We start from the raw sequence: 23,275 nt of genomic DNA on the forward strand, positions 1-23,275 counted from the left end.
CATCACGAGCTGTGTAATTAACGAGGAAACTAAGAAATTTGTTTTGACGTTCAACCAAACAAAAGATCAAAGAGGCGAGGGCTCATTCAAAATTACAGACATAAAACTGTCCCCCTTCCAACTTATTTATCATTTTTAATGTGTTCTGTAATTGCAGAAATATGTATTCAACTGGTAGATGAGCTGCAGCTGAAAGGTGAAAAGATTAAATTAAAAATACCATTGTTTTGGTATTTACTGCACCGTCTCCAATTCCAGACTTGTTAAGAAGAGAACTGTTTTCCAACTTTTAATGGTTTTATTTATTGGAATAATTAATGCCTTCTCTGGTTTGTTTATTTGTAGATTGAGAGTTCATTCTTAGCACACTTTAAATAGAATCCCTGACAGCTGTGTGTATATTTACACAATTAAAATAAAAAATGTATCTTAGTATATGAATTGTTGATACTTGTCTTAATATATATATAAGCCTGCGCTAATGGGACTACTTCTCTGCTAAATCATGTTTTGACAGAATAAAATTCTTTCAATGAGTGTTGAATCTTTTTTTTTTCTTTTTTTTTAATGAAATTACCTTTAAACCAAAAAGGCCATTTTACAACAGCAGAACGTTTTGCTGTCAGTGAAAAGTTGTAGAGAAGCAGAACTAGTGGTGGACAGTAATTGTAAAAGATGTAACTCATTTCAATGACACTGTACGTTCCATGCTAACGTGCTAATATTTTACTCATTGATACTGTTATTCCGCAAACATTTCACAAAGAAACATATATGCTCTTCTTCACTTTTTTTTTCACAAAAATAATCCATTGCTAAAGTGTTATATAGTAATACCCTGAAAGGGTCCACTCAAAAGATAACTTTAACATCTTACTTTTTTTTACTTTGATATAAACTATGAAATAAATGTTTCAAATGGACAAAGTTTAATGATACCAACAGAATTATCAGCTGACCCTGCTGTACCCGTCTCTTACCAACCTGTTTACAGATGCAGAAGGCAAAACAAAAGCTACAGCTAGCTATTAAGCTAAAGATCTTTTTTATCCTTTCAGCTGCTTGTTTTGGTTTTCCTAACCTAAACAGATGAATGCTTCTGACAAAAATAGCTCTAAAAAGCCCGTTGTATGCTACAAATCTAGCACCCAATGAAAAACATTCAAATGTAGCCCCTAGCTGGTGAACGAAGTGGAGCATTATCTCAGGAGGTGGTTGAGACCAAAAACAGAGCTAAAATGACAGGGAATACTGGAGATATTTGTCAAGTGGCCAAAAACACTGAAAAGTCTGAATGGTGTTGATTTACAGTGCATCCGGAAAGTATTTGCAGCGCTTCACTTTTGCCACATTTTGGCAGGTTACAGCCTTATTCCAAAATTGATTAAATTAATTTTTTTCCTCAACATTCTACACACATAATGATAACATTAAAAACGTTTTTTTAATTTTTATTTTTTGCAAATCTATTAAAAATAAAAAACGGAAAAAAAAACAAAACAAGTATTCACAGCCTTGAGCTCAGGTGCATCCTGTTTCCACTGATCATCCTTGACATGTTTCTACAACTTGATTGGAGTCCTCGTGTGGTAAATTCAGTTGATTGGACATGATTTGGAAAGACACACACCGTCTATATAAGGTCCCACAGTTGACAGTGCATGTCAGAGCACAAACCAAACCATGAAGTACAAGGAATTGTCTGTAGACCTCTGAGACAGGATTGTGTCGAGGCTCAGATCTGGGGAAGGGTACAGAAAAATGTCTGCAGCATTGAAGGTCCCAATGAGCACAGTGGCCTCCATCATCCGTAAATGGAAGAAGTTTGAACCACCAGGACTCTTCCTAGAGTCGGCCGCCCGGCCAAACTGAGCGATCAGGGGAGAAGGGCCTTAGTCAGGGAGGTGACCAAGAACCCGATGGTCACTCTGACAGAGCTCCAACGTTGCTCTGTGAAGAGAGGAGAACCTTCCAGAAGGACAACCATCTCTGCAGCACTCCACCAAGCAGGCCTGTATGGTAGAGTGGCCAGACGGAAGACACTCCTCAGTAAAAGGCTCATGACAGCCCACCTGGAGTTTACCAAAAGGCACCTGAAGGACTGTCAGACCATGAGAAACTAAATTCTCTGGTCTGGTGAAATGAAGATTGAACTCTTTGGCCTGAATGCCAAGCGTCATGTGTGGAGGAAACCAGGCACCGCTCATCACCTGGCCAATACCATCTCTACGGTGAAGCATGGTGGTGGCAGCATCATGCTGTGGGGATGTTTTTCAGCGGCAGGAACTGGGAGACTAGTCAGGATGGAGGGAAAGATGAATGCAGCAATGTACAGAGACATCCTTGATGAAAACCTTCTCCAGAGCGCTCTGGACCTCAGACTGGGGCAAAGGTTCATCTTCCAACAGGACAACGACCCGAAGCACACAGCCAAGATAACAAAGGAGTGTCTTCGGGACAACTCTGTGAATGTCTTTGAGAGGCCCAGGCAGAGCCCAGACTTGAACCCGATTGAACATCTCTGGAGAGATCTGAAAATGGCTGTGCACCGATGCTCCCCATCCAACCTGATGGAGCTTGAGAGGTCCTGCAAAGAAGAATGGGAGAAACTGCCCAAGAATAGGTGCCAAGCTTATAGCATCATACTCAAAAAGACTTGAGGCTGTAATTTCTGCCAAAGGTGCTTCAACAAAGTATTGAGCAAAGGCTGTGAATACTTATGTACCTTTTTATATTTTCGTTCTTTATTTTTAATATATTTGCACAAATTTTAAACAAACTTTTTTCACTTTGTCATTATGGGGTATTGTGTGTAGAATTTTGAGGGAAAAAAATGAATTTAATCCATTTTGGAATAAAGTTGTAACATAACAAAATGTGGAAAAAGTGAAGCGCTGTGAATACTTTCTGGATGCACTGTATATCCTTTGTTCATCACAACAATTTTTAAAAGTCAGATGTTTTTAGCTTCTTTCTGTGGCCAAAACAACAACAACAAAATAAATAATGCAGCTTTAAATGCCTTTTTTCTCTTAATTCAGGATTTTACACTGGGATGGCTCTATTTTGACTTAATTACTGTAACACTTCATGCCCATGTTCATCTGAATGTGGTTTCATAGTTTATTTCAGCCTGAAAATAATAAAATTCTTGGAAACATGTATTAAAATGGTAAATTATAATGATGATGAAAAATGTGGGCAACTTCGCACTGTGAAGATGAAACCTGTGAGCTTCTGGTTAACAGTGTCAGCAGGCCCTCTCTGACCACATTCCCACCCTCCCACTCACTTCAGTCTGGATCATGTTGATGCGGCGGGAGCAGAGGGTCTTAACACAGTTGTAGATGTCCACCACTCCTTCACACTCGGCCATATCCAGCATGACATCCAGCACAATGTAGCAGCCGGTCCTGCCTGCCCCCATACTGTTGCGGAAGAGAGAGGAGAGGGATGGACAAGCCTGAATGAAAAAAGTCTCAGCAGGGAGCCTTTGGTAATGATCGAAATACTCTGCCAGGTATAATAAGACTTTTTGTTCTGGAAATAAAGAAAGAGAATACAGAGACCATTATTTTCTGCCAGAATAAAAGATCCAAGTTGAAGTCTGAAAGTTAAAACCCTCATAGTTGGAGAGACATTTACAAATACTCTCTGTACTGGCCAATACCTTTCCATGTCTGGTTTAACGCTACGATAATGGCATGTGTGGGTGCTTGTGAAGGCCTCAGCCCTCTTTTTGTAAGGCCTTTAAAACTGTGCCTGCACTGGGATATTTTATTTCCCAGCAACACATTTGTCTTCATACTTCCACCTGTCCGTTGCTCGTCCGTTGCTCTTCCAGGAAAAAGAGTCTCTCTGCAGTGCATCAGTGCTGTTAAACAAGCACATCATTTATGATGGCACGGAAAAGGATTGCTGCTTAATCAGAGTTAGATCTCACACAGCTGGTGTGCACACTGGTCCACAATAACAATAGGTATTAGCACCAGATCTCAGCCTCATGGTGATGATTAAAAATCCCAAGTGCCCTGATGATATTTACTCATGTTCATATCACGAGTCCTGGACTTACATTGCTGATATTTCTGACATATGCGGCTGAGTATTAATTTGTTGGATTAACTTGCTGGTGGTGCATCATGCACAATGCAATCAGGTTATGCAAGGTGGAGTACAAAAATAAAATTCGGTGGGTGATTCACGAGCTGGAAGAAATGTATAACTCAACAAAACACACTAAGAATAATAATTCCTAGAGTTTACATTTTGACGTCATTCCCTTAGAAAAAAAACATGTGAGCGCTGTACAGCCAAATAATATTAATAATGCTCATAATAAGTTATTTCTGGATGAGCTGTTTGTGCCACCAGGGAGCATGAATATACATACAAGAAATAAAGTGCAAACTGGCTTCCTTTATCTGAAATTAAAAATTATATAATTAGTTTTTCTGTTTCTCTCACCACCAGTTTGTGGTGTGAAATATTAACAGTCTAACCACAACACATTATGAAATATATATGGGATTTTATCTACAAATGCAAATGATATGACTTCGATCCATCCATCTTCTAGCCCTGGTTGGGTCCATGTAGCACTGATGACATCACAAAGCTGTCCAATCAATGAGCTGACATATATCACACTGGCACATCTGGGAGACATTGGCTTCAATGAAAATAAATTTGATAAAAACGAACTATTCAAAAACCACCAGAGTTAGATTAGTTTATAAATGACCCACCGACGCTCCGACAAGTAAATAGATGTTGAATCTTCCTGCTGTGGAACACTAGATACAACAATAAGTTTAATTTAATCTCTCTTCAGCCGACCTGTCGGTTTCCTGGCCATCATCACGCTAGTGCTATAACCCTGCTCAGTGGTCAGAGGTGTCATTCACAGACATCTATTTGAACTATTCTGAATTTCCAGTTGAGAAAATTACAGTTAAATTATTTGTTGTTCTTCTTGGTCTGGAGGCACAGGCGTGAAAGTGAATTAACTGCCTATTAAATGTAATATCTCATTGCTAATGTATCATAGATTGCATAATTACTGCACCACAAGTTGCTCTGGTACATCTTGACAATTCATTGCTGCTTTTCACATCATCCGTTTGTGTTTTGTTTGTTTTTCTTTCTAACATGATTGAATGAGAGTTTTTACATTACATTACATTACATTACATTTAGCTGACGCTTTTATCCAAAGCGACTTACAATAAGTGCATTTCAACCATGAGGGTACGAACAAAGAGTTTTCACACCTGTAGCCTGAGGAAAAATTTAAAAATTGTTTACATTTGTTCTCACACTGTATTTTCACAAACAAACCATTAGCTGTTTGTTTTTCAGACCAACACGTAGGTCATTGACATTTCCGACTGTCATCCTGCATCATTAACGCAACGTGGACACGTGAGAAAATGAGACTCCTCTGACTTTTAGGAGATCATGCTGCACTTTATCAGGATTATTAGCCTGCAAATCAGCTGCATGTCAAACTGACATACAGGTAAAGACAGGAGGAAAAAAGGGGGAGTCTTGTACAGCTCTTTTTAATGGACTTAATGAACTGTCGGAGTGTTACTATGGTTACTAAATGATTTGCATGAACAGGCTATATCGCTTATACAGATGGCACATTATAAGATGGCTCCCTGAACAGTTCACAGCCAGCAGATGGATATTAAAGCAGTTTAGCTTTTGAATTCATGCTACAATCACATAGAATTAAATTCTGTGCTTGTTAGTTGTCAACCACAAAGAAACTGTACTAGAGTCCAAATGCAAGCTGACCAAGATCCTCAGATTCAAAGCTTCCAAAGCAGCTCAAACAAACTGATGGCAGTGACATGAGCAGAGGTGTCGTGCTTTCTTCAAGTGAGGAAATAAAATGTCTACAGCTCTCTTGATCCGGTTGAAATTAATTTACATGTTTTTGTACATGCGTTTGAAGAGCCAAAGCCTATGTCAATCAAGAGAGCCAATAAAAACAAAATTCAAACGGTCGTAGTTGTATTTAAAATGTATTAATTGATTCACAATATCAACCTAAAGCCTCGTTATGATCAGCTACCTTTAGCGCTGTCAAAGTTATTGTATTATACGGTAATACCGTAGACTGTATTTAAAAGTAATACTGATAATATACTCCAAACTCAACACTTCCTGAAGTATTTAAAATTAAAAGCCCTGTAGTATTTTTTTTAGATTGAAAACCGCTCATTTCTTAAAAGACCTTCATTGTGAAACAACAACAGGAACGTGTTGTGACCAAAGTCGGACAATCACGCTTTAGATGAGTGATCCAAAAGAACCGTTAAAAATAGTAGGATTATATTGTCGTATTTATTAAAGAGATAGAAATATATATATATATATAATTTAATTGCCACTAAAGGAACTGTGGTTACACCTGAGAAACGAGCCCATGTGTACGCTCGTGCACCCACGTCACATGCATGCTCCGGTACTTTATCAAATAGCACTACACCCCTGGACATGAGTGCTTCGTCTACGGCAGAAACAGTAGGAAGAGAAGTTCAATCACATTTCTCTTTTTTTGATATTAATAAATGGATTGAAAGGAAACCGGTGAGCACAGAGGACAAAAGCCAGACACCGTCCTTGATTTGTGAATTCCATGCTGGTTATGTATGAAACATTTAATTTGCGTTACGATCACTATTGTGCTCTGCACAGACACGTATAAGAAGCTGACAGTTGTTTCAATAAACGTAGAAAAACACTGAAGTAGGAGTTAATGCAAATTAAGTGTATTACATCATGTTGAACATGACAGAAGTAGGATAATAGAGAATAGGAGAATTTGTGTTACTGGAAGTATTTACAGCGACTACATCTGTTTGGTGTTTAGCTAAATATCAGGACGGAAGCGGAGCTACCTGCAGTGGACCACCACCGGCCCAGCATCAGGCGGTGTTGAAGCCTTGACCCGGCGCAGGAAGGCCAGCAGGCCGGTAGCGTGGTACGGCACGCCGTGCTCGGGCCAGGAGGTGAAGTGGAACTGGCACACCTCGTGTTTGGCGGGGTAACCTCTCTGGAAGACACAATTTAATGAGATGTGCTTAATATAAAGAGTCCTACAAGCAGAAGCCAATTAAACAAATCTGAAGAATGAGAGCTGTATTGGTGGGCACACATGACATGCCGTAGTGACTGTGCTCAGAGAGTTGATGTGAAAATAATGAGAGAGTATGACTCACCCTCTCCATGGCAAAGGTGCGCACAGTGTACTCTGCCAGAGTTTCTGTCTTCAGCAGTGTTATCTTAATGTCACCGTAGAGCTCAGTGTCATCAGGCCAATACTTACAGCACTTCATCTGGACAAACAACAAAGTTCAGACAGGTTCACTTACACGCACAGCTGATTTATCTCAACGCTGCTCGACAAACATTCACACCAGCAAGTGACAAAGATCTCAACAAAAAGACAAACTGCATTGTTCTAATCCGGCGGTGACCTTTGCTAAATATTTGGACTTTTCAACATTCATCTCGATCAAAGATGTGTTGACACCAAAGTAAGATAAGACATGTTTTAAGAGGATTTTTCTGGGCATTTAATAGTGTTGGCAATAGAACTTAAAGGTCCAAGGCTCTCCAAACCTCCACTGCTAATGTGTTTTTAAGACTAATGGCTGCTTTATTTTCCAGTTGATGCAGTGTTTTTTTGGGGGGCATTGGCATTTTCTTTGACCACTGGCCTCATGATCTCAACATTTTCTATTGCTTCAGGCAACAGACGCCTTTTCTGATCCAAAAATGCATGTTTTTTCTCACCACCAGAGCTCTGGAACGACTACAGTAGCCTATGGGGAGTTGAAGTAGCATTGCCATGTGTGAGGGTGAAACACGAGGGCACTAATTATGCAGACCATTTTTTTGGTTCCTGTTAACATGTGACCCTGGCTGACAATTGCTTGGCCCTGCTGTTCGTTTGTTAATTCCGTTTTTTCAAAATTATGCCAGCCTGTTTGCACCGTTTCTGTTTATTAGATATATTTTAGAAATGAAACAGCTATAAAACAAAAACTTCTGGCTGTAAAAGTATGATTTAAGGGTTAATCCAGCTATTTATTCATCAAAACACCACAAAAATAACATTGCATTTAAACCAAAACATTAGGATTAAGTAATGTGGAATTAATTGACTTAGGTTAGCATCGTCAGAATTCCTGCTCAATAGCCTATAAACTACATCCATAGTATTAACGCTGAAATACATATTTGCCCAAATATGTATACAAATAATCCAGTCATATCATCATTTATCGAGTATTTAAGAACTGTCACTTTTAGCTAATATTACTTAGCCGGCTTAAATTTGTTTTTTTTTGGCTCATTATGTCACGGATGCTACAGTGACTTAGCATTCCTTAATTGTGACTAAAATCTTAAGATAAGACTTTTTTTTTTTGTTTCAAAGGTGCAACCTGACTCAGTAAACCAACTACATAGCAGTTACTAAGAACCCAACTTGGTGATGGATTTACACAACCACAAGCTGTTTTCACACATTAAGTAGTACCCTATTTGATGTGTAAACACTGTAGTTGTTTAAAATCAGTGTCTCATCCCTTTAATTTGACATACAAACAGTAAACCTTCTGCTCTATACGAAGAATATTTCTGTCTGACTGGTATCTCCACAAATCACATTTTATACGTGAAATGTTTGGTGTCACACACACTGTGAATACTAAAACAGTAGCCGACTGTATTCTACAGAGGCAGGAACAGTTCAAACACCAGGCCACAATATTCTGCCGTCGGCCTTCATATACATCAAAGCTTTGACCTTGGACCACAGCCACCAAAGTAAAAGGTGATCACTCATGATCAGACAGCGGCAGCCATTTCCTCCCACAAAACAGAGCACAGCAACTCTTCTGATGTATAGTGAATGATAAAGGGAGCTCCAGAAATACATTTCCTCCATCCATCTTCACAGGCAGCAGAAGAGGTCACAGGACACAGTGAAGAGAAACCTACCCTGCCCACTTCCACCAGCTTGGTGATCATGACAATACTGAAGCAGTTCTCCTGCCACACCATCCGCCAGAAATCGTAGATCATCTCCTGCTTGGGGCCTGCGGAGGAGGAGATATATGGTGGAGGTATAGGTGGAGGAGTGGTGAGAGGAGAAAAAAATAAAGGAGAAGAGGAGGTGGAGGAAGAAAGAGAGAGAGGAGGAGGATGAGGGGGCGGAGAGATGAGCCATAAATCAGAGAAAATAGCAGCAATAACCATTAATGTAGAGGTGCTGTAATCCATGCCAGGGAATAGAGTAACAATGTGTCATTCATGAACTATTGCCCGCTCTCTGTTCTCCTAATACTACAGAGAAATGTAATTTCAATACACCCACAAATCCTCCACCGTTGTGCAAACAAGCTCCGATGTTGCCTAGCAGTGAGAGGACACAAATCACAGCCTCCTGCAGCACATGACACTTCCATTGATTTCATTACACTGTGGCGTTGATATTATCACAAGGTCCTCCCTCATACTGACTCTTCTGCCGAATACTTCAGTGAACGAGGTGTCTATTAATTTCTGCCCGTGCAGTTTGTTTAATAAGGATATCATGGTGTCTCCTGAAACTGACCAGGAGGACTTTATCTGGAACAACGTTCACGTAACTGCGTCTTCATGTGGCCTATCTTTAAACCTGGGACCAGACCAGCAATACCTCGACAGGTCTTAGAGATTGTTATGTCATCAAGCTGGTAATGTTATATATATTCTATATTTTTATGTAATCAATAGTATATTGCTCCTACTGTTGATTGTTGGCTGTATTGGCTGATATTCCTCTGTTCCATAGGACTCCATTGATGTGCAAAACATATTTAAACAAATCAGAAAGCCAGACTGTTGCACTGGAAGACATCTTCCTTTATTGGCAAAAACACAAACACTTTTATGTTTTATTTTTACGAATACACCCTCCAGCTGTTGGAAACACTCACTGGAGCATCAGTTTGGACGAATTCACTGTTTCTGAGCAACCAACCCGGTATAACGGCAAAACGTTGAATAGAGACGCTGGGTGCTGTCAGGGCGTTAAAGTTCCCTGTAGTAGACGGAAACCGAAACCTAATTCATGCATACAGCCATGTGATTTACAGGGAAATTAAAGTTTGAGCAAAAACACATGGCTGGGATTAGGAGAAAATACAAACATGGAGGCAGGGTGGCCATATTCTGGCCATGCACCATTGATGTGTGTGTGTGTGTGTGTGTGTGTGTGTGTGTGTGTGTCCATTGTGGGGTTGAGTGTGGGGCAATTGTTCCGCCTCCCAATCAGCCTGGTTGACCAACAATGTTTCACTGTGATCTCTAGTCACCTCTAGTTATAATATTTTACCATTTACTTTTATTTTTCATTTGATCAGTTGACATCAGAGAAAAAAAGAGTAACACTGGCCTTGTCTTTTAAGTCAACTGTATGATGACCACAGGGCCAGTGGAAGATATGATTGGACTCTTTGGTCCTGCTTAACCCTCCTGTTGTCCTTGCGTCAAAATGACCCGCAGCTGTGTTCAACCAAGTTCTATTTTATTTTTAGATTTTTTTTTTGTGAGGGTTTCTTTAAAGAAACCCTCACAGCCTCCTATAAAAATAAAAAATATAAAAATATAAAATATAAAAATATAAAAATAAAATAGAGGTTGATTGAACACAGCTGAGGGTCATTTCGACCCTAGGACAATGGGAGGGTTAAGATACATGCTGCAAAGGTTGAACCACTGAATGCCTGTTACAGGAAGGATAAGAAAAAGGGACATTGCTATAATCCCTCCTGGTGACGATAAAGACATGGAAGAGTGCTTCAGAGCCTGACTCGGACAGAGAGCTTTGGATTCTTTAAATAGCTCCTGATAAGGTAAAACACAGATACAATGAGGTATACAGCAGTGCTTGTTTTCACTGTTTTTTCCCTCCACAGATGTGGATTGAAAAGGTAAAGCTTTGACTACATGCCCCGCAGGAAACATGCAAACACAGAAGGAGGAGGAAGAAAAAACTGTAATTGTCTGTTCAAAACAGGACGTCTGCAGAGCCTGAAAACAACTTTCCATTTTAGAACAGACAGATACAGGTCTGTATCGACCCGAGTCAGAGGCGCTCTCTCAGGAGAGGCCAACCAGGCAAATGTTTGGGGTCCCTTAAAAAAAACTGGGGAAATGAGGCCCCCCCAACGTCCACTCATTGAGATATAAACCTCCTTAGACCTCCCATAAAGACACTATACAGTCCCCGAAAAGCTCAGAAAGTGGGGCCACTTCTAGCTCCCGAATCATAAGGCACCAAAAACTGGCCCCACTTAGTGTGTTTGTATGTATGTATGTATAAATCATATGTGTGATTGCACGTGATTTATAGATGTTTATGTGTATAAATTATGTGGAAAGAACAGCTGTTCCAGAATGTGTGAGTGAGTTTCTTTCAGTATTCTTATGAGTTCATATTTGATGTTGGATATTTACATGTGCTCCTCCTCTGTTGTTCAAATGCTCCCATATGTGTGCATCCTGTAATTTATTATAACATCTGATTAAGCACAATTGACCCAAAGCATTTTTGGACTGAACTGACTGAGTGCATATTTATGGATGGGGTGGTTGATGTATTTCTTTGCTGAGGATCCCCCACAGTGTATGATGGCCCCTTACAGTGCCCCCCCCCCCCCCCCCCCCCCCCCCCCCCCCCGAGGTGAGCCTGTGTACGTTTTACTGCTCACACGTGGGCCACTACTTCAGCCACTGTTTTCCCTTCCTGTTCACGGATCTATTCACAGCTCCCTCCCCCTGTTAGCAATCACTGCGGCGGCTTCTATGTGTATTAGCAATATGAGTTGTTAATTTTTCAGCAGCAGCAGGAGAGGCACACTAATGCATCGCCAGAGGGACGGGGCAGTCAGTCGAGAGACGGGTGATGTGTGATCCCGACAGCCGGGTGAATCTGTATGCACAGCACAACACGCCGCCGCTTTGGACCGCAGCTTTCAGAGTGCGCTTGGCATTTCTCCTCCCTGTCTGCCCCCCACCTCCACCTCCACCTCCACCACCTCCCCCATCGCCCACTCCCTCATCTCTGGACATAATAGAGAGTTAGCCCAGGGCACCTGCTGCCTGCTGCCGAAGACTGGCCGCCTTAAGACTCATCTAAGATACAGCGAATCAACCTGAACCTGCCGCCTCAGTCGACCACCCAGGGCTCGTGGCGCACATATGCAGAGCAGGATGCTGGAAGTGTGCAGAACAGGAGGGGTGAGTGGAAGCTTTAATGATGCAGTGTATCTACAGTACGACGTGTGCAAGTCAGTGTGTGTGTGTGTGGCGACACTGTGCAATAGATGTGTGTCAGACAGGAAGGCAGGAATTTCAGCTTTAACTGACTGTATTTTGGTATATCTTCCACAACCAGCGTCGTATTGTCATGTTTCTAAAGATAAAGTCAGGATTCCTTTGCAGGTATTTTATCTGGGGACCAGAAACTGAAATGCATTGTGCCTGAAGCACCGATGCTCATTGAGGCATAATTAACCAACAGAATATAATACATTGGTTATTAGCCTATTATCAGACAGACATTAATTCAATTCTATAAAATACAGATGTAATAAATCATTACATTAAACTAACTTAGTTTGATGTTTTTTGGTTGTTAGTGACTTTCGCTGTAAACAACCTGCAAAAACACAAATTCCCCGGGAGAAAATGGTACCTAATTTTTCTTCTGCACAAACACTCCTCAGAAAACACACTGAAGGGGATTCTTGCAGTTTACAACAACAAAAAAAAGCATTCAAAGCGGGATTCATCTTTTTTAATTTAAAGTTAAAATCAGTTTGAGCGCAAAGATAACACTTGGTTGGTAAGAGATCCTGAGACACTGAACTAACCAGACTGACGGGCATATGATGAACACTAACGGGACACGTCATGTGGAGAATGTATTGTGTGTTATCATTCGGGAGTTACCATTTGGGACACCCCACTTCCAAATTAAGAGCATTCACAAACAGAAAATATAGCAGCCTCCAGGAAATGTGTTCTGTTTCTATTTCTGCTGTTACAATACAGAAAAGTGACAAGCAACCTCTTCCTCAGCTGAATAAATCAACACGGGGACAAAATAGAGCTCAGGTGCTCAATATAATTTGTTCAGTACATTTCTACATGTTTCGATGAACTGCCATTTAACACAGCGAGCAAACTAGGTAAGCTATATCAACCAAATACCTTTCTTCTTTCACGACAAACGCTGCCATGTCAATTGACATCGAATCTAAACCTCTTATTTTCCCTGTGGGATATTCCCAGTTCAACAGCTTTATTTTCCTGCACAATTGCTGGAACTTTCCCACTTCCCAGTTGCTCATAAACACACCAATAGTTATGACTCTGTGTTTTCCAGTCTGTCGTGGATCCGCCTCGCTCCTGACACTCTCCCTCACCTGCTGCTCGTCACCTCTCCTGACCCCAAGCAACGATCTCATCAGGTCCCCCGTCCCTCGCCCATTCTTCTCCACACTGTTGAGTCAACCAGTGCAGCTCGCTCATGGCCACTTAGAGAGTCACTTCTATGCTGTTTCTCTGTGTTCACATCATCACTTGCTCTGCTGCTGCTGTCGCCTCACTTCACCTCCTGCCTCCCTCCTCCAATCACCAGCTTCTCGCTCACCACCAGATTCCCCTCTGAAGATCGGCTAATCATTCCCTCGCTGCTGTTGAATAATCATGTTGTTTTTACTCTTATAAGCAGCGTTTAATGTGTGACTAATGTTGTTTGATTTATACTTGTATTGTGTTGTTTTGATCAGTTGAACCTGTAAAGTGTCTTTGAGTATCTTGAAAAGCTCTATATAAATAAAAAGTATTATCATTATTATTATTATTTTCATCAATAAAATCATTTTTGTCCGACTTTGTATTCTTTAACAAAAAAACTTTTAGTACAAAGATGAGCCTCTATTGGAGCATTTTGAACTGCAGATGGAATACATTCTCTATTTAAACTGTATCCTTCACAGAATGGAAAACAAATGTCTTGAAATTATATTCCTGAACTGTTTGAAGCTTCACTAATCTTACTGACAAACTATTTAAGACAATGTGATACTTCCTTTTTATTATTACAAAACAAAAACATTTAAGTATACAACTTTTAAAACTTTCACACAGGCTTACATTTTTAATATCGAAATTTATAGGTAAAGGTTTGTGGGTCATAATACAATGTGTATGTGGAAAACTTTGTTTTTATTAATGAAAATCAAACCCTGATGGGAAGTCTTGATTTAAACTGTGTTATAAGATGCATCTGTAACAGGGGCAGTACCTATGGATACCAATGTGAAATTAAACTACGAAAACATAATGTATAAATATTCTATTTCATACCCCAGCTACTAAAGGTGATGTGCTCTGATTGGTTGGAAGGCGTAGATTAACTGAAGTCACCAGACACTTTAAGCAGACACCTGTAACTGTGTGCTGTTTCTGTGCTGTTTTAAATTAATGCGTCAGAGCTTCAATTAAACAGCTTGGAACTGAGGTTAATGTGTGACCTCACCAACAACTGAACAAGCTCCTGAGTGAGAATCACACCAGCGTAATTTAAATGTGCATCACATTTGAGTGTCTCTGGAAGTCCAAATTAAAGCTAGGAAAAGGAGAGTGGACATGAAAAGAGGAGGTTAATAACTAGAGATGTTCCTATCAAGACTGATTAAGGTATATTCTAATGGATCTGTATCGGCTAAAATAAGGCTGATTAAGTGCCAATTCATTTTTTAAATGTTGCTTGGCTGTGTTGTGTTGTGTGTCATCCAGGTGTTACAAAAGCTTCTCTGTCAAACTAATGCACTGGGCAGCTGTGTCGTTCAGGTAAATGTAGGTATGGGATCAGACTCGGTATTAACTTGGGGACATCCTGATACCTAACGGAAGGTACATTCTCTGTTCCTCACATTGACAGCAATCAGGGAAATTTCTCCTTCTGGGTTTTAAAACTTGTCTGGGTTACAAAAGCCTCGGCCAAGCCAGTCCCTTTCTGTTTAGCTAGATGTTGCCGAACAACGCAAATGAGCATTCTTCTTAGGCTCAGGATCAATGACCACATTCAATCCCTGTTTACTTTATAGTGGACTTGTCAACCATTTTATTGTGGTGTTATAATTCAGAAATTGATCCTCTACATGGTGACTTCTTATATTCTACAAAGAAACGAAAAAAAAAAAGTACTTTCAGCTCAAAGTCCCACAATGCATTGCATTTTAGAGACGTAAAAATACCTCAACAGCTATCGGTAATTGTAGAAAACCCTTATGATGGTTGTCAGAAATCTAAATTTTCTGCCCACTATTCAGTGAACTATTATATAGAGAAGTTATATTTTGCAGTGCGTGTGTGAACAAGGAAGTGATTTTGCACACAGTGTATATCTTCTAATGCTTAAAACAGGAACACCAGATCACAATTAGCTACAACTGTTCATACTAATTCACTGCACTTGGTTGTCAGGGGCCGGTGCTGAGAGGAATAATAACGACAACTTTGTATGTTTGTGACTGCATTGGAAAATTGTTTCTGGAGAGTGAAAGTGTTAAAGTAATGGCTGTTATTAGTGTGCACAGCTGTTTCTAAATGAACTATAGCGCCCACATTTTTCATAATGAAGAAATGTGTCATTTAGTGCAATAGTGTGGCTCACTGATGGGTTTTAACTGTTTCTGGGCGATTTTGGATCAGAGCAGTGAAACATAATACTTGTTAGTATCATTTCATTGATGGTTTTGGTCTTTTCATGAGATCTTTTTATCCGTACTGTCCCTTCGAATTAAACATTCGTGACTTTTTTTGTTTGACTGATGTTTAAACCAGCGACTACTGTAGCTGCATCTGAACTAAACATTTCACTCCAACTTGAACAGCACATTGTAGCACTCTTCCCACCTCTGTCTGCACCCTGGTATGCAGAAAGAGCAAAATGTGAAAGAGATATTTTCAGAGGTTACTTTTGAGAAGCGGCAGAACTGAGACCAAAGTGAAAGATGGGAGGAAATCAGAGGGGGATTACCTAGTGGGAAAAAAAAACACATTCACTGAATAAACAGGATCAGAGCCGGGAGAGAATGAAGGAAGCTTCTTGCTCTCTTTCTCTCTCGGTGTCTTTGTCTCTTTCCGTCTGCTTTTGGGTGTGCGCTGCTCAGGGAGTGCAGCCTATACACTGTGTCAAACCCACATCAGAGAGCTGGTGCACCACACATGCAGATGGGGGGGAGGAGAGACAGCAGAGCTTCACAGGCAGTGACAGTCGGTAGTGTTACAGTGCAGACTGACTGACAGTTACAGTCGATTGTCCTGGGAGCGTTTCTCACAAAGTGATTGTTTGTGGTGGAAATCCAGATGTCAGTGTGACGCAACGCCGGCTCCTTGCTGTTTGCCACATTAATAATTCAGTAAAACTCATTTTCATATTGTCAGCTGAGTGCCACAAACAAACACAAATATTAGCAGTCAAACACAGCTGCTGGGGGGGATATTACTGTACACTCACCTTGAGTGGCGATGAAGTGGTTTGATCGCTGGTAACCCTGTGTGACAGACAGTGGAGAGGAGAGAGAGCAAAAGAGATGGGAGAGAGTTAACAATCACCAAGCAGATGATGAAGCGAGACTGGGAATCCTCTAACTCTCATTCCACCCCTCCCATCCATTCTCTTTTCTCCATTTTCAGCATCAAGTCATCTCTTATTCATCTCAGCGCTCTGCGAAAAATTCTGTCAGCGCTCTGCGAAAATTTCTGCTCTGCCTCTGACTGAACTTCTTTCCCTTAGAATTAATCAGCTCTATCGGGCCGGTGATGTTTGACCAGCCCAAACATTCTTTGGGCTGTGTTTTTTTTAGGCACCAGGCTCTGGGTGAAGGATCACACTTGAATAATAAAAGCATAGAGGAGTGGCTTTAATTCCAGTTTTTCACTGCCTGACTCAGAGCCAGGTCATTACATGCAGAGTGAGGGGAGCTGCATTTCAAAGGCGGCCCAGTGCACACTGCTTTGCATGCAGCCAGGGCTGCTGATCAAAGGTAGATTGACAAGTGAGGGATCTTCAGCTCTGGGAGTAATTCTACCTGAGTGATGCTGACTGATCTGGCTGTCTCCTTTCTGCTCTGCTTGGCATTAGTGCATTTATGATACAGTGTGCCTGGCCTGGAAGGCTATTAGTGGTGTCCTGGCACTCCACCAGGCAAAACCCTGCGTGCTGAATGCAGAGCAGCCGAGCACGATGGATCCCTTGAATTAAAATTAGTGCGGTTTCTCATCACTCATGGGTAAAGTGATTCCAACTGCTGTATTGAGTAAACACTTGTACAAATACTGTACGGACACACCCCCACACATGGTGATAAACACTATGGACACTCAGCCAGGCGCTAACACAAATTACATTCCATAACTGTCATGCCGGAGCAAGAAGTCGAGATGATGGGCATTGCTATGAAAAGAGTTCAGCAACCCTCATTCCCATGAGCCTTTGTTGCTGAGTTCCAACGGGCTGACCAGTTTCCTGTCTGTCACCTTGGAAACCACATTTCTTTCCAACAACAGGCAAGCAGAGAAACATCAAGTGACGTGAATTCACAATGGATTGAACAGAAAAAAGAAAAGTAAAACATGCAGAGTCATCTGAGACGTGGAAAGCTTTTCAATTCTATCAAAAGAGACAGAAAAACTATTTTTTTTAATTTCATTTGCTCCGTCTACAACCTGTGTGACAAGGAAAATCTGACCTCGCTGCAAGTAAATGAGCTCATATTTATTAGGCATCTCAGACTCACTTGCAGAAACTTTAATCATCCTCACTGAGAGGACGTCCGATGGAGTCCAGTCGTCGTCCTCCTCCTCGGAGAATAAACAACACTGTCTTTGCAACACCTCGAGCTTTTTATGTGACATTTTGAGAAATCAACAAATTCATATGACTCAGCCTGAAAATCAGCTGCAGAGGAAGTGAAATAACAGAAAAACTACCATCACAGGTGGCTGTACACGGAGTCCAACAAAAGTTACACATATTATGCTGTATTTCATGTTTTAATGTTTAATGTTATATTTTAGATTGCAGAGGACCCAAATTATTCCTCGTTGTCAAACGAATTGCAAAACCTCCCTGTGGAGTTGTTTAATGATGAAGCAATTACTGCACAATCCAAGCAAAAGCTGTCACTGTCAAATGTTTCTACCCAGTCAATATCTTGAATTAAGTGCTTGGCTTGATTTCAGAGATGTATTATTATTTTACTTAAAATATGTACACACCTGTGGCTATTATGTTGTACCCACTGGCACTCCATTGAGACGACGTATCATTTGTTGGTATCATTATTTCACATAATTTTACCAACTGTGTATCACTTTCACAAGTTTCATACATTGTGAACACTTTAAAATCCAAATTTCTGCTGTTATCAGCTGCAAACTATCTTAACAGTGATGCGTTATGATTGAAACTGAGAGATGAATACTCCAAGTCTCGCCATGTTGTCCATTTAATCTTACGTGAAATATAAACTACTCTTTAAAAGATCAACTGTTTGGAGTCATCATCAGGGGATAATGAGAGAAAAAAAAGTCTCTTGAATCAGTTGTATCTTGCTAAGTGTAGGCAGCATGGCCAACTTTAATTTTTCTCTTGATTTCTCTGGAACTCTGTAGATCCTTTTAGCAAATAAAAAAAATAAAGAAACAAAAAAAAATGACCTAAATGTAGCTTGACTTTCTGTGAGAAGAATTGTTAACATCCTTCAGTGAATTAAGTCTCTTAAAAATTAAGGTTTTTTTTTTTTTTTTTTAAATTAAAGGTACATTTCGACCTTATGATACAATAATAGCAGCTTAAAAACACTTTCATTTAACTTTAAAATGTTCTAATTTTGTACATAGTCAATTTTCTCTTTTGAAAGCAGCTGGCAGCAGTCCAGGCAGCCAACCATCTTTGTAAAGGTGGTACTGGCAGTTAGCCAGGCTGCTAACTTGGCAGGCTTTTGTGGTTGGCAAGGCCTAGCAGTTTAGCTATATCTGGCTAGCTAGCATGATATGGCTAGCCACAGAATTATTCAATCATGATGGTTTGCGCTTGCAGCAACACTTCTTTAGTGAAGGCCAAACTGAAGGACTGCAGAAGGTGCTTTGTGACCTGACTCTGAGATGCTTGATAAATTCGGGCCCTCACACTGCTGAAGGTTCTGCACTGCTGTGTTTTCTGCTCCACTCACTGTCACTGAATATATTTACAGTGTGTCCTGTCTCATCCTGTGTATGGACACAAGCTTTGATCTGACCTGTCCTCTCCTCCTCTCTGGAGCACACTATCAGACCTTTTAAAGGACAGTCTGATGTGAAGCAAGAACTCCATGTGAGCATCTGACTATAGATGAAAGAGGACAGAAAGATTGCTGCAGTCTGTTTGAAAGAAAGAAAAGAAAAAGGTAAAACCTGGGGGGGGGGGGGGGCTAAAGGCGGAAAGGCTCAGCAGGCTCAGAGAGGAAGAGGGAAGGTGGATCTGGACTGGACGGGACCGCCAGAGAAGGGAGAGGAAATGGAAAAAAGAAGAGAAGCAAGGTACTTACTTCCCTGTTTATCCGAATCTAAGAGATGCCAAAAGGTTGAAAACAGAGGGGGGCGGAAAACAGAGAGAGAAAGAAGGAGAGCAGGGGAGGAAACAAGAGCTAGTTATTGTGATTAAAGGCCAGGGAAAGAGGGTAATGACATGGTTAGAGAGCACCTGTGGAGAGAATAATGTTCAGAAACTTCAAATTCCCATGTTTCTACTATAAAAGCAAACGTTTGTTTCACAATGACTTCAGTCTTTTATGTTGTGCTTTGATTCCTATGAAGACAGCGGACAGTCCAGCTTTCTCTAGCACTCCCATCTTCTCTTCGATGGTTGGAAAGAGGCCAACAGGGAGAGAAGACCTCCTTTTTTGACGGCCTTATGCTGCGTTTAAATACAACTCGTGAGCTTGTGGTTATGAAATAGGAAAAACACCGTTGCTTGTCAACTTGGACGCCGTCTGGAAGCCACAGAGGTGAAACATTGAAGCGAGCTAAGAAGCGTAATGCAGGAAATACATTACTCGCATGTCACAGAGGCAAAAGATGAGGCCGCTGGACAGATGCACATCTTCTTCAGGCGTAGCCTTTTATCTACTACATGACAAAAAATAGAACATCCAACCAAAAATGGACTTCCATGGCCTCTGACATTTCGGTAAACGTACAATTCAGAACTCGTGAACTGGAGGCTGATAGAACATGTCAAGTCCACACATTGTGAACACGTCTCACTGTGACCAAAAGTGAAACTGACAAAGTGTCATCTAGTGGTGTGACGGGTGTATAACGTGAGCTTACCCAAAACAGCAATGACCTTGGCGCTTCAGATTTTTATGGAAGATATAAATGTTATTGTTTGCCTTTTGGAAGGATTTGCATACACTATCTGTGAAAGCCAAAACTACTAAGTTACACTCTAAATGATATAGTTGAAAGGTGTTCGTACTAAGTTAAGAGTACTTTAAGGTGACACAGGAGAATAAACTGTCACACTTCCTCTCCCAGGTGACACACAAGGACAGACTATGATGCACACAGTAAACTGAGTGTTAAGCTACAGCAGAATTTGTCACGCAGAAATTAAGCTTCTTGATAGGTCTGCTCAGCCATAACAACCATTTCCATACTCATTCCTATTTTATCTTATTCCAAACTAATTGAGTTGGGAAAACTCAAGTTTAAGTGCCATCACATCATGAGCAAGAAAAAAAAAAACACCTGACAGCGGGTGTTTAGAACAGCATATGCAAAATCCCTTGAGTACGGATGGCCCCACTTTTGCATAACATCTGGCAGGAATGAGACGGCAACAAAAGGATCGTCTAAAGATTTGGCACAAACACGTCATGTCTTTCCACCCCCGCAGAGGCAAAATGATGCAAACTTGCATGTGAGTGCGTGGGGAGGACAGAAGTTTTCAGTTTAACCTTTAAAAAAAAAACCAACAATGTTCCAATTTTTTCCAGCCTTGGCCTCTTCCATGACTCATTTGGGATCATTTCACTGCAGTGTTGTGAGTCAGGGTTCTTGGCATTACATGTAGGCAGTGCTGTCGATGGTACAGTTAATGAGACAAAGGTCCTCGGAGCGTTTGTTCTAATGGAGCCCTCACGGAGCACTAAAGGGGACAACAGCCACGCTGTGAGCTTTGACGTTCGGCTTTAAACGATGGCGAGCACACACACACACACACACACACACACACACACACACACACACACACACACACACACACACACACACACACACACACTGAGTCAGGCTTCCTCTGGTGCTCACCTGACCCCTGCTGTCCACTTTACATTTCCCCTTTTGTTCGGCAAACAATGGCATAAACAAAGGATGTAATACAGCATTCAGAGACATCACATTAAAACATGAGATGAACACTTCAGTGGACTGCATAGGCAAGACTGTTGAAAGCTTTTCAGAGTCCCCTTCAAGTGACCCTTCCATAATGAGTGAGCAGCAACGCTCCCAGCCTGGCCTCAGCCAAAGGAAAAAGTGACTGTCCTTCAGACACTGTTGGTCGATATAATGCAAAGCTGCAGAGATTGAAATCTCACGGGAATGCAAACCGCTGCAGGGACTGGAGAGGCACCCTGAGATACTCTCTGAAGCTGGACTGTAGGTGAGATCAAAATATCCGAAAGTAGATGAAAGGATCTGCTGACTTATATTGGCTACAATTACAATGTGCAATGTCGTCTTAAAGGAAGCATTTGGTTGAGTCACGACGCCCGCTGCTCCGAGCTTATGGGGCTCTTGTAGGATCTTCGGAGTTGCGCCTATGAAATCTCCCCTCAAAGCCCACATGTACTGGCACACATTGGTATAATGCCATGTTGTGGGCGTAGTAATCACATGGAGGTCCAGGGCTGAGTAACAGAGTGCGGAGACGTCCACAGGTCAACCACAACAATTAAAGAAGACTAGTGGGAGCTCTTAAGGCAGAGCTACAAGAACAGAGATGAAGGAGTGGGAGGCGAAGCAATGGGACAAAAAGGAATAAAGTTGACTTACGTCTATGTAGTTGGCATTGACATAATCAGAGCTGGGGTCTGCCAGCAGAGAGTGGAGCTTGACTCGATGGCGGTCATCTGGAATTAAAAAAAAAATAAAAAAATGTATAAGCTTTAAATGATTAAAATGGCAAATATCAAGTCATCTCTCCCAAACAGTTTTCTATGGGGGAGCTTAAAGGTTTTTTTTTTCTGTTTCTTTCATATCCTATATTAAAATCAAGTGGCAACTCTACCACATTTATCTGGCATTTTGGCCGTCACCATCTTAGGTTTTTTGGAGTCAGAAGTGACCATATTTGGACGAGTTCAAGAGGACCGAGTGGAGAACTGAAGAAACAATCCCCGCCTACCTGTACTGGAAATCTGACTGCACCCCAAGCACATCAATCAATCCTAGCATGCCCTCAAACATATTTCTCTTTGAGGTGCACTAGATAACTCATTATGGAACTATTCTCAGAATGACCAGCAGAACACTGATCAGGAGTGAATTTAGATAATAAAAAAAATATTGAATTTGTATTTTACAAGACGTTTTTTGGGAGCCAGCCCCTAGTGGCCTTCAGTGGTATCGCACAATAAAGCACTTCCACAGTAGCGTCAATTTTCAGACCCAGAGACCACATCCATTTTCATATGCAGTCTATGATTAATATTCTATAAGAGTTAAACCACAAAGGAAACACAAGCCATCACAAGACGGAACAACTGAGCAACTGTTGCTGTTATTTCACATAAGTGGAGAATTGTTTTCTGAACAAAATGCCTCGCAATACATTTTGCATCATGGACTTTAATGTGTTAAGTGCCATGAAATAACCTATGTTGTGACTTGGTGCTATATAAATAAAGTTGAATTGAATTGAATCATGCTGCACAGCCAGGAACAGAGGCTGCAGTTGTGCTCCCAGCCAGTGGCTGTGGACTGTCGCTGCTCTGCCTTCTCAAAGGAGGAATGAGTAATAAATGCATCGTCTAAAGTGTCACATCATTTTTCTTTTCCCTCAAGTGGTAGTGCATTACAACTAGACATGACCGACACACCAGCTGATCTTATGGACCAGGGAGAATACAAAATACAGGGCACT

At 41.1% G+C, this 23,275-nt stretch overlaps 1 protein-coding gene across 4 annotated transcripts in view; it reads right to left on the bottom strand.

Moving 5' to 3' along the window:
• The window catches only part of ptprua (protein tyrosine phosphatase receptor type Ua), a 230,122-nt gene that overhangs the window by 18,327 nt on the left and 188,520 nt on the right, over positions 1-23,275 (bottom strand). For 2 of the 4 annotated variants that reach the window (XM_069175965.1, XM_069175968.1), the window contains 7 exons: positions 22,186-22,262; positions 19,677-19,694; positions 16,604-16,640; positions 9,025-9,122; positions 7,236-7,352; positions 6,915-7,069; positions 3,293-3,428 (listed from right to left, as the gene is read on the bottom strand). In XM_069175965.1, the coding sequence (XP_069032066.1) occupies positions 3,293-3,428; positions 6,915-7,069; positions 7,236-7,352; positions 9,025-9,122; positions 16,604-16,640; positions 19,677-19,694; positions 22,186-22,262 (638 nt within the window). The remainder of the gene's footprint in view (positions 1-3,292; positions 3,429-6,914; positions 7,070-7,235; positions 7,353-9,024; positions 9,123-16,603; positions 16,641-19,676; positions 19,695-22,185; positions 22,263-23,275) is intronic. The other 2 variants (XM_069175969.1, XM_069175967.1) reach the window with 1 other exon arrangement.

Source organism: Embiotoca jacksoni, unplaced genomic scaffold (assembly GCF_022577435.1).
Source record: "Embiotoca jacksoni isolate LCO1_2020_lvr unplaced genomic scaffold, fEmbJac1.0.p SCAF_7, whole genome shotgun sequence".
Lineage (NCBI taxonomy): Eukaryota > Metazoa > Chordata > Actinopteri > Embiotocidae > Embiotoca > Embiotoca jacksoni.